General features: G+C 37.2%; 1 protein-coding gene across 2 annotated transcripts in view; it reads right to left on the bottom strand.

The window, feature by feature from the left end:
* LOC132122006 (cGMP-dependent protein kinase 1-like) overlaps window positions 1-18,683 on the bottom strand; it is a 170,599-nt gene that overhangs the window by 15,582 nt on the left and 136,334 nt on the right. For both annotated transcript variants that reach the window (XM_059531801.1, XM_059531800.1), the window contains exon 9: window positions 13,881-13,955. In XM_059531801.1, the coding sequence (XP_059387784.1) occupies window positions 13,881-13,955 (75 nt within the window). The remainder of the gene's footprint in view (window positions 1-13,880; window positions 13,956-18,683) is intronic.

Below are 18,683 nucleotides of genomic sequence, written 5' to 3'. Positions count from 1 at the left end.
CGGGCAGAGGTGGAAAGAGTACAAAAATATTCTACTCAAGTAAAAGTACCATTACATTAATGAAATTTTACTTAAGTACAAGTAAAAGTACCAGTCTAAAAATCTACTCAAGTAAAAGTAAAAAGTAGCTCATTTAAAATTTACTCAGAGTAAAAATTACTTAGTTACATTTTAACAGTGGGAGGGAGTCAAAATGGGACAGGCCAAGGGTGTCAAACTCAGTTCCTGGAGGGCCACAGTCCTGCACAGTTTAGATTTAACACTAATTAAACACACCTGATCCAGCTAATCTAATCATTTAGATTTATTTGAAAACTACATGATATGTGTGCTGAAGCAGGGTTAGAACTAAACTCTGCAGGGCTATGGCCCTCCAGGAACTGAGTTTGACACCCCTGTGATAGGTCTATTAATCTCAAACTAGTTGTTTTTAATTAAAGGAATCAGTTATTTAGAATAATAAAACATTTGGGCTGTTACCAGGCAAATCAGTATCAACAAACTCATCTTTTAATGCAGAGGAAATGCAGAAGATTCATTGGAAGTGGCATTTAGATGTATTTACACACTGTTTAGTGCAGGACAAGAATGCATTTAACCTGCAGTTACAAATGCATGAATAATGTTTTGATATACAAGACATAAAATGTTGAATACTCATTTGAAATGATAAGAAATTAATTATTTAAAAAAATCAAAAGATACTTTAAATGTGAAATTAAAATGGCCAGTATGTGTCAGCAAGTCACTGTTAATAAGTGAGTCATTGCGATTGAACCGAATCATTTAAACGGTTGATTCATTCAGGAACGAGACACTGTCAACGTTGCTCAGAGACGCAAAACTGTGCTTTGGTGGCTGTGTTTGGAATTATTTTCTGTTGTAGAAATAGAGCTAAAAAAGGCAATATGGTGTCTAAAACGCAAGTCTCTTAATTAACTTGTTTACTGAACTGTTATATATATGTATGTATATATTCATGATGATTTTTGGAGGTAAAGATGGCATTCTTTGTGTGATTTTGATTTAATATATGAAATTATATAAATATGTGAATTTTCTGCCCCTATATCTTCAATTTTGTGATCATTCTAAATGCATTTTAGGAGACTGAATCACAGTGAAAGAACGCACTATAAATGCGCGCGCACATCATTAAAACAAAAATAGCACACTCCTCACCACGGTCTTTTTGGCTAATTTGTGCAAAACCTCTTGCTAAAATGTCAAAGCTTCATTTTAACCACCAATGCACCGATGCAATTATTTAGCTTACCTCTACATTCTTGCGAAGGGTTGATGTCTTGTCGAGATTTTATAAGCTGCTAGTTTGGTCTTCCTAGGCAAGTACAGCTTACACTGCATAATAGAGCATACATATGGCCAGGGGTTCACTTCATTTCCTTCGAGTTCAACTTCAGAATATGACGGGGTTTCGTTTTCAGCGGTGTCTGCACAACTAACGCCTGTTTTGACCGTCTGCATCTTTCTTGTGATTTTAGCGCCAGTTTGCCCTCCTGCCCATTATTTACTGCCGAAGTTTCCAGGGAGCGATTTATTTATTTATTTTTATTTTTTTTTTTTACTCAGTAATTAATGTGTTTTAAAATGTAGCGAAGTACAATACTTCGAACAAAATATACTTAAGTAAAAGTAAAATTACAGATTTAAAAAATTACTTTAAAAAGTATTAGTACACAAAAAAGCTACTCAATTACAGTAACGCGAGTAAATGTAATTCGTTACTTTCCACCTCTGCCCGCGGGTACCCGAACCCGTGCAGGACTCTAACTTAGGGATACTTTTCAGTGCTAAATATATTTATCAATCATGTCTCTTTAGGAGACTCTGATTAATTAACTGCTCATTTTAAATGGATACATTTTAAAATGTCATTATATACATTTTGAATCTTGAAATTACTGATTACATTATTGTTGGACAAAGAAAAAAAATATTGTAATTAATTTTCTTTTTTTAATGTTATTTTTGAAAGCCACTCTTATTGCAATATTCATCAACTTAAATAGTACTCAAAAATATCATCATCATCATCTTTTTTTTTTTTTTTTTTACAGATTTCCTCACAATGCTTCATGGGCAGAGCTGGGAAGATTACTTACAAACTGTAATCCGTTACTGATTCCAAATTAAATGACAAAAATTGTAATGTAATCCATTACATTACACATTTTAAGTAATACAATCAGACTCATTTTTGATTACTTTTATAATATTTTTTACCTAACTTGTTTTAAGTTTTACAGGTTAGGAACGCTATCTTTAAAATGCTGCCTATTATATCTAGCACAAAGCCCAAACTTTTCAGGAGGAATGTTCTAAACATTGACTGGCTTCCAGTGTTTGGTAAAAAGCTGAAAAGCAGTCACATTCTTCCATGCAGAAGTGGCAGCCTTTCAACATATCCACTTCTGCTGTTACAGCTGTGAAAATAAGCTCTTAGTCCGAACTCTAGTCGGAACGCGGGCAGTTTCCTCAAGGGTCAGTGGTTAGCTAAGAACGGCTGGGTGCTGGGCTTTGACCTCATTCCCAACAAAGAAAAGATGGATGAAATGACAGAAAACAGCGTGCTGCGGGCGGCCTGCCCAGGTGTTCTCCACAATGCAGCATTTGACTGCATTACATCCCCTTGACTTCAGTCGACCTCTTTAAGTCTAGGTCAGCTTTTGTTGACTTGGTTCTTGTCACATTTTGTTTTACTCATTTAAGTTTGCACGTGTCTTATGTGACCTATCTGACCACAGTGTGACTATAAACAATGATTCACAGGCCTTGTAAAATGTCCAGCACAGATCTTTCTAGAGCAAATAACGTATTTAATGGATGTCAAGCATGACAGAAGCAAGCTAAATCCAGTGCATGCATGTGACCATTTCACATATGAAATCTGACAGGCTGTAACACCATCAACATAAACAACTCTTTTTTTTTCTTTTTTTTTAAACATACTATAACATCTTTTTAGGCTTTGATACTAACATTTAAACTGTATAAAGATTGATATATTTATATTCAATATTAATTTTATTATTCTTAAAATAAAATTCATCAAATCACATTGAATGAATTTCTGTTATATCGACTTGTGCATATATGTAATGAAAGAAGTTAATGTTTTTCTTTAATCTAATTTTTATTTTTGTTAATTATTTTTTTAGACTTAAATGATCACATTTTGTTGCTTGTTATAGGTTAGTGGATACTACTGGCGCAGTGGATAAGACACATGCCTTTGGTGTGAGAGACCCGGGTTCGAATCCACTGTGAGACACCAATGTGTCCCTGAGCAAGACACTTAACCCCTAGCTGCTCCAGAGGCGTGCGACCTCTGACATATGTAGCAATTGTAAGTTGCTTTGGATAAAAGCGTCAGCTAAATATAAATTTAATATATTAATCTGAATGGTATTATTAAAACAAACAAGAAAGTCAATTGAACTCTAGGTGCTACATTCAAATATAATCAATTTAGCTAATTGCTGTTCCAATGCAGTTCAGTTTATTTTAATATAATTCACTGTTTGATTGTATGGCTTGCCACAAATCATAAAATGTAAAATTTTACTCAAGTCAAATTTTGAGTCAAAATTTTGAGTTGAGAACCAAGGACTACGCTTATCAGTTTCACACCCTAATGCAACAACCATTAGCTGTTGGGTCATGTATCGTTGGTATAATGGCCTTACATGGGGTTTGTTTCTTTGTCTGTTTTTAGATGTATGAGCGAGGTCTCAGTCACATGAATCCTAACAGCGGTAGCGACCTTGCACCAATCTCAGCTTTGTTCCTTCAACACCACAACTGTCATTATGACGGACGGATGGCCTTTCTTCAAACTACAGCAGGACAGTAATAACTCATGAGCACTGACTGACAAGGTCTTGCTTGCATAATTATTACACTAGTTAATTAGAGATAAATATTATGTAATATTTCTCAATGTGAGGTCATTCAATTCTTGCCAAATTGCTTTGCAGTCGGGCTCGGGAAGTAAAAGTCCCATAGAAAAATGATCCAATGTGAAATAACAGAAAGGTGTTGTCTTTTAGAGCTGGTTTGTTTGGTCTAAGGGCTCAAGATTTGAAGATTTGAGGACTGAAATATTTATGATGAAAACAAATGGGAACATCTGTTCCCAAGATCCCAGATCTCAAAGTCAATGTTCTTAGAGTAAAGGCTTGTGAAAACAACATGCAAAACATTTACATTGACATATTGACGGATGTGGAATTCATAGTAAATGATACAGAATACAACTGAACTTCTGGAGGATGTAAGTAACTGAGCTGTCAAATGGGTTGTGCGTGAGAGTGAAAGGCCAGGTGCAAAAATAAACACCTTACATAAGCATCTGCCAAGATTGTGTTTCTTGAGATAAAGAATTCTATAATGTCTGCACAAATATTACTAGACGATGCAAGTAAATACAGTAAATAGATTACATCTTTTATATGTTAAGTGTGTCTTAAATAAAAAGGTTGCATGGCTGTGAACTATATGAACAGTGTTATGGGGAAATTGTGCATGATTAGGTAAAGTGTGTGTGTGTGTGTGTTTTACTTATTGTAAATATTACTAATACTAGAAATATTATTTTAATTTTAAAAACAATTTCAGTTATGAGGAAAAAATGCTATTGGCTTGTCTCCTGAGCCCAGAAGAGGGCGCAGTGAGCAAATATAAACCAATTCAAGCACATCATTAGAAACAACATTGTGTTTTTGTGCAAAATTGAATGCAAAGAACATCCCCGACTGTTAATATATTAAATTATATCATTAATATTAGAAAACAGACAGCGTTATTTATTATATTAACTGGAAAAATCAAAACTGTCAATGATTTTGCATAAAACACTCCAGAAATTCAGCCACTCATCACTTTTAAGGAGCTGTTCATGCAAAATAAATTTTTGTGGTTAAAAACATGAGACACAGGGCAGTAGAATATTTGAAGGTTTAACTTCTTTTAGCTAGACTTAAAACTGCACCACTCACAGGTGAGATGCAGACACAGCAATAAAAGACGTCCATCTAGTGCATGTTTAGATGGAAGAGCAGTGCAGTAAAATGCAAAAACGCATTCTTTTTTTGAACAAGCATCAAGTTGTTTTAGCTCAACCAAGATTTTCTGGTCTAAGCATTGGTCCAGCCTGGACCAAATAAAAAGTACCCCTCTCAAACCAGCTTAATCTGTTTGTCAAGATGTTTCTTGACTGTAATTTCTGTATCGCAATTAGCTACTTTTATTGAATAAATATTTTCTTGGTCTTGAAAAAAATCTGATGAAATCACCTCTTATATGTTACTATTACTGAGGCCCTGGCTGGTCAGTAGCCAATCACCATTCAATAATATGTGTCACATAGTCAGCTGTGAGCTACACTTTGAAGGGACTCCTCTGCTTCTACATATAGGCTGTTTATGACAGGCGATTCCCAAGAAAAACAACATGCTAGTAAGAGGGACAGGAGACAGCTGTCTACTGCAAGTCCAGCCCAAACACAGTCAACATGCATGAAGTATGCTCGTGGTGAAGCCAAGAAAAATAAATGAAGGTAAACCCTAAGCGTTTGTTGAATGACGGCATAAGGCTAGTTAGAAATCTGTCTGCCCTATTGCAAAGGACAGAACATAGTGTCCTCATTTTCTGCTACAACATAGTGTGAAATGACATCTGCCTTATCTGTGTGCTCAGCACAGCCAGCGCAGCCAAAGCAATGCGGAGCAACTTTTGGAGTAACCTCAGATCATACTGTCAATATTTTGGCTTTGCTTAGTCTTTGACTCCAAGTCTGAAGCCCTCTATACCACAAGTCAAGTCTATAACAGTTTTCAACATGCAGCAGTTTAGATTTATTAATGTTATAGTGCTAATTTTTTTTTCTCCCTAAACACAGTAATACTTAAAAACTGTAATACTGTTAAATAACATTGAGATATTAGTAAAATGGAATGTATTATTACCACTAGTAGTAGCAGCAGTCGTAGTATGACCCTACAAATTTGTATTGAATTATAATTATTATCTAATTATTTATTATGTTAAACAAACAAGTACTGTACATTATACTGTACATAATAAATATAATAATTTTCAATATCATTGTTAATTATTATTAGTAGTAGTAGTAGTAGCAGTATCAAATTATATATGCAAATTATAAGTATTAGTGATGCAAAATATAAATATTGTATATTGCAACAAATATTTTAGAAAATCATAATAATAACAGTTAGCATTTTTATTTTTATTTAATTAATAATGCAATTCAAATGTAAGTATTGCAAATAATATGTACTTCTAATGTTATATTTCTAATGATAATTTAATAATAATAATTGTTATTATTATTATTATTATTACTACCACCAAATATAATTATTTACAATGTTAAACAAGTATAAGTACTCTAAATAATAACAAATGTTGTACATAATTCAAATAATAATTTATAAATTATTTAATAAAAATATTAATAATTATTATTATTAAATTAGCATTACAGATAATATTAATAAATAGTTATATTAACATTGTGAATCAAATGTACATATGGTAAATTATAATAAGTATTGTAAATAATAATTATATTATTATTACTATTATTAAACATTATACAACACTTATAACATTGAATAATATCTGCAATGCACTACCAAGACCTTCCAAATGCAATACAAAAATCACTGTTTCTGAAATATCAAAAAGTACAGATGACAAAAAGGGAACGATCTACATATATGAAACACACACACACACAAAGAGCCAAAGGCCAGTATCCTAGTAACTAATGAATGTACCGTAATTCTCTTGGGTGACAGAGGTTGTTTAGACACTTGCTATTGTGAGCAGAGTGCATTTCATTAACACAACTTCAGATCTCTCTGTGTGTACAGCACTCCAGTTCCTCTACAAACCTGACACTCTAATGAGAACAGAGGTGCTAAATACACACACTGACCAGCCGTCATGGCAACAAGACCATCGTACAGTACATGTGCATCAGCGGACGTGACCCTAGAAGAACAATGGCTATGTCTGCAGACAGTTAAGGTGTTGCAGTGTGCCATCCTTCCTTCAAACTGACCGCTGGCTTGGATTTCAACATCAAAGCGCTGCCTAATGCCAGAGTTTGGGAAAACACACTTGAGTCTCATCTCTAACACTATGCCGCAAAGAAATTCTGTGATTGTGATTGCTGTGTATTCTCAAAAGAATAAAACTAAGGTATGTGAACAAAATGCAAGTTTTTGCCATTTGCAATCGATATTAACCACATCAACTCTGGGGACCCACCGGTGGGTCCAATATTGCATATGCCTAATTCTCAAAAAATCAAAATAACAGCTCAAGTGGTTAAGCACCTGCTGCAATATTTCAATTACTAAACAGCACAACAAACATTGTAAAAACACTTAAAGTGCCTTAACATTTTTAAAACAGTAATATTAAAAGATCAAAGTCTTTAAATATGTTATTAATGATACATAGTTTACATAGGCAAGAAGATAAGGTCAGAATATGAACCCAACCCGCTTAATGGGTCAGTGTTTTCTTTACAATGGTTTTCCTCTCGGTTATGTATGGCAACCCTCGTTCCCTGAAGGAGGGAATGGAGATGTCACATCGATGACCGGCGGAATTGGGATATCGCTTCGATAGACCAGTCTACTTTGAGTTTAAACTAAACGAGCCAATGCACATTGGCATGCAATTATTGCATCCAGCTGCCGCTGATCACAGCGTGAGTATAATAAGGCAGCAGGTGCAATGCATACCAGGTTTTCGCTGAGGAGCCATGCCGGTGACCCTGCGGCTCAGCGGTGGTACAGCAACCGTGGCGATGGGACGTGACGTCTCCGTTCCCTCCTTCAGGGAATGAGCGTTATCATACGTAACTGAGACGTTCCCTTTCATTCGGTCACTTTCGATATCACGTCGAATGACAGACGGAATTGGGATCCTTGAATATCTGTCAGCGAGGCACCACGAGCCAGTGCCCAGGAGGATGCAACACTTCTAGTTGAGTGAGCTCGCAACCTGAATCTATATGGCAATACTTGTTGGAGGCTGCTGCAGATGCGGTGCGGGAGCGGACGCAGGGGGCCGCCCTGGACACAAATGCATCGCTACCGCATGCGCCACCGGCGGGATCGCCAAATACCCCTTCGCTTCACCGCCATCGAGGGTGTTGAGGAAGAAGGAGCTCACCGGCCGATTTCTGGCAGTAAAAGGTACCTTCCACGACTTGGTGAGTTCATCATGCACTTCCGGGAAGAAAGGCACTTGGGTGGGGTACACTCTTTACAGAGGGCCCAGCGCAATCCGTGGATTGCTCCACTGGATCGGAGGTGCAAAAGGAGTGATGGTCCCCAGAGGGTTGGTTACCTGCGAGGTTTGCCACCACTGTAATCCTCAAAGCACCAGCGCTACTGCCGGAAGTGGTTCTCGTCTGTCAGCCGCCAGAACAAGCCCCAGACTGCGGCAGCGCAACGGGATTCCGCCCCCCTGAAGGTAGCAGAGCCTGGTTCACAGCTCCGAGATAGTCATCTTCCTGCAGTGGGAACATGACTCATCCATGAAGGCCACCTCAGCGTGCTCGACGCCAAGACATGTGAGGCAGCGATCTTGACCATCACCAATTGCCAGGTAACGACCGCACCTAGAAACGCACGGGTGAAACGGCATCCTTATAAGGAAGATCCATTGCATTGCACCTGCTGCCTTATCATACTCACGCTGTGATTAGCGGCAGCTGGATGCAATAATTATATGCCAATGTGCATTGGGTCGTTTAGTTTAAACTTGAAGTAGATTGGTCTATTGAAGCGATATCCCAATTTCGTCGGTCATCGACGTGACGTCGAGATTGACTGACTGAAAGGGAACTATGGGATACCATTCAACATGTAACTTTGCACATTGTGTTTATATTCTGGGTTAATATGCTTGCCTGTACGAAATATGCATCAATAAGGAGTTTACTCCTTAGGCTTTACTACATTAATACTTATTGCAAACTGCGTAAAAATAACTGGCAGTCAGTGAAGCAAAGCTTCAGTGAAACAAAGCATTTGTGTGATGTCACGTAAAAACTATCAATATACAATGGACATGACAAATTCTGCAGTGCACTGTTAAAGAAAAAAAAAAATCACAATTTTAATAGTCAAAGACTGTAAAAATGTTAAAGTAAGTTTCCATACTATAAACAGTGAATAACTGTTGATTACATATAATGTAATTTTACCATAAAATACTGACACATTTACGTTACATGCATGTATGTATGTATGACTAAGCATTTTGTTGACTTAAAAGTGGAATGTTTAATTGTTATAGTGTGTAGAATAACAAAAATTGCACTATGTAATAAAAACAAATATAAAAATATATAAAAATGTAGTAATAATTAAGATTTTATTTTACACTACAAATTCAAATACTAATATTTATGTCTTCATTCATTGAAGCATTCAAACCTTCACGCATTAATCATCAAATCCTCAAGCATTTATTTTGGCAGAATTCTACTGAAATGCTATAAACATCTGTCCACAGTAATGTTAGAAATTCTGAAAGCGTGTAAAAAAATAACACATGCATATATTTTTTCTCTTTTATTTTCTGTGAAACAATAACTTGAGTATGAACGCTGTGCTGGGTTTCACTTTGAAACACATAAAGCATCATATTACTAACATGTTAGCTTTTAATTTGAATTAAATTTTACATTAGATAGAATTAATTATTATCTTTTCATCTACTCACAAAGTCCCTGCAATTCCTTTGTAAATCCCTTGGAAGACTGTAAATTCAGATGCAAATATCTGCTGTACCTCAACAAGTTTATTTTACCACTTAATAAGAAGCACCAAAATTAAATTGTGTCATCTCTAAAATTATGTAGAAAAACAAGAGTGCGACAAACTTCTTGGAATCTACTTAAGAAGAAAAAAAAACTGACATTTTAGTAAATTTAGCAGTCATTAATAATCTATTCAAATCTAATCTGCATCTTTAAATTTCAATTTTTGTGTTTTATGGAAGAAAGAAAGTCATACGCGTTTGAAACAAGATGAGGGAATTAAGTTTTTTTTTTGATAAACGTAATTTTTTAATTAAAACAAATAAATAAATAAATAAATAAATAAAAACAGACTGCCTACAGCAACAGGCTAATTTTATTCTGATAGTCCAGCACTTTAATCTCAGCTCATCCTCATGTCTGGGCTTTTAACAGGCCCTCTCTTCATTAAACACACTTTCAAAGAAAGCAAAGCCTCTTTTTACAGCTAGAGCTCAACAACAATATGCAGCTATATAATTTTATGCATATTGAAACCACCCCCTCATATCATGCAAGTTAATTATACTGTTCCGTTCACTGTATGTGGTTTTTCATAGACAAAGAGTGTAGTGGGTACACACCTTATACAAATAAAATACTGATTAATAACAAATTTATAGTTCACAGTAACTTAAAAACAATAAGTATAGAACTGAAATCAAATTGTATTTTACAACTGACAAGAGATTGTAAATTGTCTACAATATGTTTACCACTGGACATTGTACATGCAGGTATGGCCACATGAGGGCGCTCTAAAATCACTCACTGTGTGCAGGCTCCATGCTTTTTGATAATAAACCTATCCAATCAGCCAAACTGCATACGAAAAGTCTGTTAAGACTTAAGACCTAACAAAGTTATGACTGAAGATTACAAACCAGTTTGAATGTTAAGAAGCATCCAGCACAGCACTGAATACAGACAGAGAGATTTTAAAGGTAACTGGAATTTGAAATGTTGAGAAAGCTCAACATGTCTGCAGATATGATGAACACTATAAAGTAGTTAGTCATATTGGGTTACTCATTCCTGAAAACCTGTCCTGCTGAGACATGCCAGACATGCAAATCAAATGAAAAACAAAAACCAATTAATTTCTGCCATGTGGACTTTCATCATACACCACATGTTCGAACTCATTACAGAAGAGATAAATTCATATTGCAAAGGTGTTATTAATAAAGGGAGCGTGTTTGTGTATGTAGTTTGTACGTGTAAAATACTTTTTTTTTTTTACTTGATAGTGCATTCAGAAAGTAGTCTGACCTTTTTTTTCTTTTTTTTCATATTCTTTTATGTTGCAGCCTTCTGCTTGCTCTTTTTTACATCAATCTACACTCCATACTCCTTACATAAAAGTCATACTCCAGTCAAAGTGTAGTTAAAATCTTACAGACAACCCAGAGAAATTGGATGAATCTGAGCTAATTTTTAAAGGGGTGTTTTAAGGTGTGTTAATGCTTTTTTTTTTACACATTATTTATCATTTACAAGTATTAATCTTGCAGACAGTTTTTTCAAAGCAACTTACAATTGAGGTGTACAATAAGCGATTTGTCAGAAGCAAATAAATGCAGGAAGTGCTTGCTATACAAAGTTTCAGGCATTCTTCAGATTAGTACAAGTTAGCGGGGGAGAGAATAAGGGAAGAGAAAGCAAAGTTCTTTATAATTACTATTTTTTTCACATAATTTACCTGTATTCTGAACTGCTATGTCATTTCTGTTATGAATGCTCTGATGATTTCCTAGTTTTATGAAGCCCCTCCCTCAGAAAAATGCAATTGGCTCAGTTAGCTGGCCCAGTTGTGATTGGCTAAACCGCCTAATACACGTGCAGAAACATCATGCCCCTCACCTCAGCAACATGTGGTCTGGTTGTATTGTAAAAAATGGCGTTGTCAATATTGCTTATCAATTTTAGCCTGACTGAGACCCAGAGAATACGAGAGCATGGCAACAACTCTTCCTCTTAATTAATGCCCTTCTAAATGCCTCTACTAATGTTCTACCTGAGGTTTCTACTGACCTGTGTGATCAGTTTTTAAGATATTTTATCCATAAAATTGAGGGTGTTTGTTCAAATATTCAGTCTCAAACGTTTTCATCCATGGAAATGCCTCCCCCAACCCCCCCCCCCCCCCCCCCCCCACACACACACTTTTTCAACCTGTGTCGCCCTCACAGCTTTATGATATTGTTTGTAGTATGACATCTTCTGTTTGCTCTTGTGATGTTTTGCCTACTTATATTTTTAAGGAGGTTTTTTCAGCTCTGAGTCCAGTTGTAACCGGTAATAGTTCATTGGTCAAAGGGGTGGTACCTACTAATTTCAAACATGCTTCAGTAAAGCCGTTCTTAAAAAAAAAAAACTCATTTAGATCAGAATGACTTGAACAACTATAGACCCATCTCTAAACTGTCTTTCATTTCCTAAGTTCTGGAAAAAGTTGTTTACCATTAGATATCCTCATACCTGAGGGCTTGTCGTATTTTTGACAAATTACAGTCTGGTTTCAGGGAGCTACATACTACTCAATCAGCTTTGTTGAAGGTTTTAAATGACATCTTACTCACTCTGGATGTAGGTTTTGGCTGTATTTTAGTTTTGCTTGATTTGAGTGCTGCATTTGACACTGTAGATCACAATATTCTTTTACACAGTCTAGAACATGTAGTTGGCCTCAAAGGTAGAACATTTTCTGTCAAAGTAGAGAATTGTTTTTCTTCCCATGCCCCAAAATATCACAGTGTACCCCAGGGCTCCATCCTGGGTCCTCTTTCGTTTGCATTATATATGCTTCCACTTGGTCATTTTATACAGACACAATTTATCTTACCACTTTTATGCCGACAACACTCAGCTCTACTTTCCTATTAAAAATATTAATAGTTCTTTGTCTGTCTTATTTGACTGCCAGTGTGACATAAAATGTTGGATGGACATGAACTTCCTACAGTTAAACAATGACAAAACTGAAATTGTTATCTTCGCCTAAGCAGATAGGACCTCTGACATAGGTAATCATTTTGGTTCTTTATCCTCAAATGTGTCAAATCTTGGTGTCATTTTTTATTCTAATTTGAGTTTCGATAAGCAGATTAGAGCTATTGTTAAAAGTAGTTTCTTTCAGATAAGATCTATTGCCAAAACCAAGATAATGCTATCTAAGAAAGATCTTGAATTCATTATTAATGCTTTTATTTCCTTAAAGTTGGATTATTGCAACTCTTTATATCTGGGTTTGCCTAATTCAACTGTAAATAATCTACCGATGGTTCAAAACGCAGCAGCCAGGCTTTTGGCTGGCACTAAAAAGTCTCAGCACATAACTCCTGTGCTTGCCTCTCTCCACTGGTTAAAGGTTAGGTCCAGGATTGATTTTAAAACTTTGCTTTACAAAACTAAAGCCTTCTCAGTAGCTGGTCCCAGACTCTGGAACAGTCTGCCTCTCTATATTAGATCTTCCCCTTCTGTTTCTACTTTTAAATCTTTATCAAAAACTTGAAATGTGCTCTATAAATTAATAAACTAAACTAAACTCCTCTAAAGCAGTGTAATACCCTTTTGTTGTATGTTCCTGGGGGCTCATTAATAACTCGTTGTAATCCATACAAGCCGTAATTGTAGGCATTAAACTGCCATAATTTTAAAAGACAATAGCTCTGTTTGCACTGAACTTTCAGCTAACTTTGCAGATATTGTTTATGCTCAAACAGCAACATTACACATGAACTAATGCTAAAAAAGCTAAATCACAATCAACCACCCCTTCAAGTGTAATAGAATGGCACTTATGTCAGTGTGATGTTTCAGTGTATTCTTTTTAACAATAAATGTAGGGTAAAAAATAAAAATAGCAATAATAATAAAACATTTTACCAGAAGTCTGCAACAACTTTTTGCATGCACTGTACTTGATTGAATCATACTGAATCATTTAATGTACAGAGCTCCATATAGTCTGATAACCTGATCAGAAAGTGTTGAGTATCAGACTTACTTTGCTTTGGCGCCAGCATCATCATAGCCTTTGTTCGAGACATCGTCCAGACCTCCAATCAAATGTTTGAAGGACCTGCAAATGCGAACAGAAAATTGGATTACTTTCATGCGTTCTATTTATAAATCCCTCCAATGTAAAGGAAGTAAAGGTTCTGGGTGGATACTGGGTCGATTCAAAATGGTTTTGTCTTCATGATTAAATCAAAAATTCATACTGACCTTGTTTTATGATTGAGGCCTAATGAGAAGTATTAAAAAACACAAATTTTCCAATATTTTGTCTCCATTTTCCATATAGCCCTTTGCGGGTTGATACTATTGTTCAATTAACAGTTCTGGTCACTGGCATATTATCATGAACTATTTCAGGTTAACTTGCCCCTGATCATGAGCCACAACAGATTCAAAGCAAAAAAATATAAGCAAGTCGGAGAAAAGACAAGATTAAGGTAGTGTAATAAATGAGCACTTGCATCATCAGGTTAGCAACAACACAATATAAAATTAGGGGGAAGAAATGTTGAAAAGCTTCTACCGAAAATAAATAAAATAATGTTGATTTATGTCATTTTCAATACTGTACTAATGCACTAGGTCTGCAAATCTTCTAAAGCTTAGAAATGGCATCTTTGTAAGTTTGGAATAAAGTGTAATTTTAATAATAATAAAAAAATGTTAGACTGACACCATAATGAAACAAAACGTGCCATTTCAGGAACCATTTGTACTGAATAATGCCATAAACAGACAATTATCATTTAGGAACAAACAATCGGACTACAAGTTTGTAGATCTATGATCTGCACAGGACAGAGTCAATCACAACACAGTGCATTCCAAATGCGTTTTATCCCATTAAACTTCCAGCCGTTCATCATCATTTGAAGGAAAGACATCTGTGGCTTTCTCTCTGTTTTTAAGGCAGATTATGTCTGAGATCACACATAGAACATTTTGTTCTGCTTCTAGAATAAGACAAGGATTTGGCTTGCAAAACCTGAAGATCTTGGTATGGGACATGGAAGAGTAGAAGAATAAAATGTCTACATTAAGGGCACTTCAATAACAACACAAATAAATATTGAGGGATATAACAAAAAGTTACCAAGTTAGTTTGAATATTATTGTTATAACAAAAAGGACAAAATGCTGAAAATATTCATTATGCAGAACAACTGTTGTCTATATTCTGTAAAAAGAAAGTCTTTTAAATTAATATTTCCCGAAAAATAATTATAAAGGCAGCAGTTTTCCAAGGTTGCTGTGCCTAATCACTGCAAAACAGACATGTTTGTTTTATAAAAATTGTTATAGGATAATTAATTATATATATATATATATATATATATATGTCTTAAGGCGGGCGTACACGGTACGAATTCAGATGGTTGGAAGATCGTATGTCCACGCACACGGCACGAGTGAGTTTATCTGAAAATTGTATGGACGAGATGATTTTACAACCTGCGAATTCCAGAAGCAATCGCACGAAGTTGATAGACGCGTTCGACTTGAAGCACTGCTGCATGCACAGAAGGATCACTGTATGACATTAAAGTACAGCGAGAGCGATAAGAGAGCACACATATCCAAAGCATTCGAATCGCTCTCGCGGTACTTTGATGTCATACAGGTGATCATTCTGTGCAGCGCTGCTTCAAGTCGAACGCACCTAATATAACTGCTCTCCCTCTCTCATAACTGCATATAAAATATTGATACGAGCCGTGACTGTTTCATAGACGTACAGGTTATTTTTCAGCAATCGGAAACCGGGACGTTTGGTCACCCTGTGTGTGTGTGTGTGTGTTCTTGTATATGGTTTATAAATATCTGAAATAGGTATTACAATGTAAACATGGTTTGTGAGGACAATTCCTGTGCCCTCGTAAACCAAATGGCTTAAAAAAATACTATACAGTGCTTAATAGAAATTTTAAACATGCATTTTCCGTGATGGATAGAGGTAGTGTATGGGGATATACAGTATAGAATACCGTTACGTCTATGGAGAGTCCCTGTAAACTACATATGCGTGTGTGAGAGAGAGAGAGAGAGAGAGAACTAAAAAGGCATTGGAACACGTTGCTAGAAACATCATACAGCGCTCGCTGTTCCTGTCAGACTTCAGCGAGTTTATCCTCCTGGTCAATAGTCCACATTCGCCGTGGCGCTGCCGTCTTCGTCTTTCTTCTTCTGTGGTTTTCCTAGTTCGTGATTGGTCAACTTCAGATAAATCAACAAATCGGCTCGTTCAACCGCGCACACGTCACGAATTCAAACCGATAACTCACGAACTTTTTAGACATGTTTAAAAATGATCGGGAGGTCGGGAAGTGCTCGGAAGTCACTCTGCTCGGCTCGTAATTCATCGCAAATGATACGAGCCGCGACCATACGAGCATACGCGATTTCCACACGATTGAAAAAAATCGCATGCGAACTCGTACGACAGCAAAAATTGCACCGTGTACGCCCGCCTTTAAGGGTCTTTGTAAAACATGACTTCAGATTATTAAAATGGTCATAACCCTAATAATAATAATAATAATAACAACTTTACTGAAAGGTTACTGTTTTTACATGGCAAAGATGTGGCTCCCAGGTTCAGTTTGGAGTCCAAGTTAAGTCAAGACTTTACAGGTTTAAGTCAAGTCTAAAGTAAATATTTTGCAGCTTAAGTGTGATTTAAGTCTGACACTTCTTGATGTTTCCATCCCTGTCACCAAGCTATTCATTCACCGTTAGCATATAAATAATTGAGTTGCTTTGAAATTGCAGTGTCCTAATCAACAAGAGAGTTAAACTGAGTATTTATCCTATAACCTACTTTTCCTCAAATTTCATATAGATATCATTCGATATAATCAATCTAAAGGCCTTTTGTTTGGCATGCAATGAAAGTAAATATGGGTCAATTTTATTTTCATGTTGATCTGAAACTCCTACCTAATGTCATGTCATAGCTTGCCAGCGGTCGAAATATGTCATACAGCAATACATAAAAAGAGATTTTATTTTTTTCCCTGTCCTCTTATTAAATCAGAGAAATATTTTATGTTGCTACAGAGATAAAGAGATGAGAGGGAGCCAGTAATAGTGTTCATTACTACAGCTGCTGTGCTTCAGGATGTGATTCATCCACCAGAGATTTCTCACATTATCTCATTTTTATTAAAACTCCAAAAGAAACATTGAAACTAAAAGGGGAACAATCATTTTTTACGGTAACGATCTGACATGTAGGATTAATTGAAAGCTTTAAATTGTAATAGCATCCCGTTACCATGATTTATCCAGTCTTTTGAGTCTTGGCTGCTGAGGTAACCCGAGCCATAATAATGAATTGATGGACATTTAAAGTGTGAATGGCTTTATAATCACTGCATGCACTTCTGACCCATTTAATAATGTATTCTTAGCACAGTCCCAAGTGAAGCCCCAGAATTAATAGCAGAAACGTTCTGGGGGTGTGAACCCAAAGTCAATCTTGTGTATTTATATTTCTGCCATTAAAACACTACTTCACTAAGATATCCTTAGTTCTTTGACTCGGATCTTGAAGTCTGTAATTTCTGCTTCACTAGCAGAACAAACATATCCACAACAATACTGCTTTAATGCACAACAAGTTAATGGGTCCATGACAAATGAGAGAGTCTAAAATTTATTGAAAAACCCTATCATAAGGGTTAGTTCTAGTTCCCTATCTGTCGGTCACTACGAGTTATGTCGAACGACATATGGGGTCTCACTTGTGAGGCCAATCATCTCTGAATTTAAGAGAAAACGTCAATGAAAATTGGCTAGTGGATTAACACACCTGAGCCACTCCCCGAGCCACGGGTATAAATAGGGCGACAGGTGCATCCACTCATTAGATTTTTGCTTCGGAGCCGAGTAGTCGATGAGAGCAGTCACTACAAAGCCATTCATCTTTGTTTTAAAGAAGCTGTTCCTGGTCGGTGTGACGGCGCGGTACAGCGGTGTCCCTGTGACGGCGATTCCCCTGGGTGCTTCGGCTAAAAGAAACAGTTTTCTAAAAGAGCAAATCACGGGCGATTCGCGTCTTTTTCAAGATACCGTTTCGTCCGTGTCCTTCTGGATGCGGTCGTTTCCTGTCTTCGGTGGATGGTCACGAGCGTTGTCTGCAGTGTCTGGGCGTCCAACACGCTGAGGCTGCGCTCGTGGATGATTCATGCGTCTACTGTGGGCGTATGAACATGGCAGCACTGCGATCGCGTCTCTCACTCCTCAAGGGGAGTGCAGCAGAACCCTCTGTCGCCACCCGTCCCGGTTTCTCTGGCTCGAGCAGAGGACCGCCGGCTGGCGCTCTGGGAGATCTGAGGGTTACAGTGAGAGCTTCTCCGCCGGGCCACGCCCCACGAACCTCTCACTCCTCCCGCAGCGCCTGTCCCGTGCAGCTGCCGATTGATTCTGCTGGGCCATCTCACGGCGGTCCCAACGTGTCTTTCGGTGCGCCGCCCGAAGATCAGATGTCGATCGCTGCATCGGGGGATGGGTTATCGACCTCTGAGGATGAGGATTCGGCGGGGCTGCCCCCCTCGGGTGTTGTCGCTGCTGCCGAATCTGACTTGGAGTTGTCGGCCATGCTTGCCCGGGCAGCCGTGAGTATCGGGCTGGAGGTGACTACACTGCCCAGTCCCGAGCCCTCGCGGCTGGATGATTGGTTTCTCGGCGCGGGACGCGGCTCACAACCTCGTTCTGCTCCGGTGCCTTTCTTCCCGGAGGTGCATGAAGAGGTGACGAAGTCGTGGACGGCCCCTTTCACGGCCAGAAG

This window comes from Carassius carassius, chromosome 40 (assembly GCF_963082965.1).
Source record: "Carassius carassius chromosome 40, fCarCar2.1, whole genome shotgun sequence".
Taxonomy (NCBI): domain Eukaryota; kingdom Metazoa; phylum Chordata; class Actinopteri; order Cypriniformes; family Cyprinidae; genus Carassius; species Carassius carassius.
This window is presented reverse-complemented; position numbering and strand designations above follow the sequence as displayed.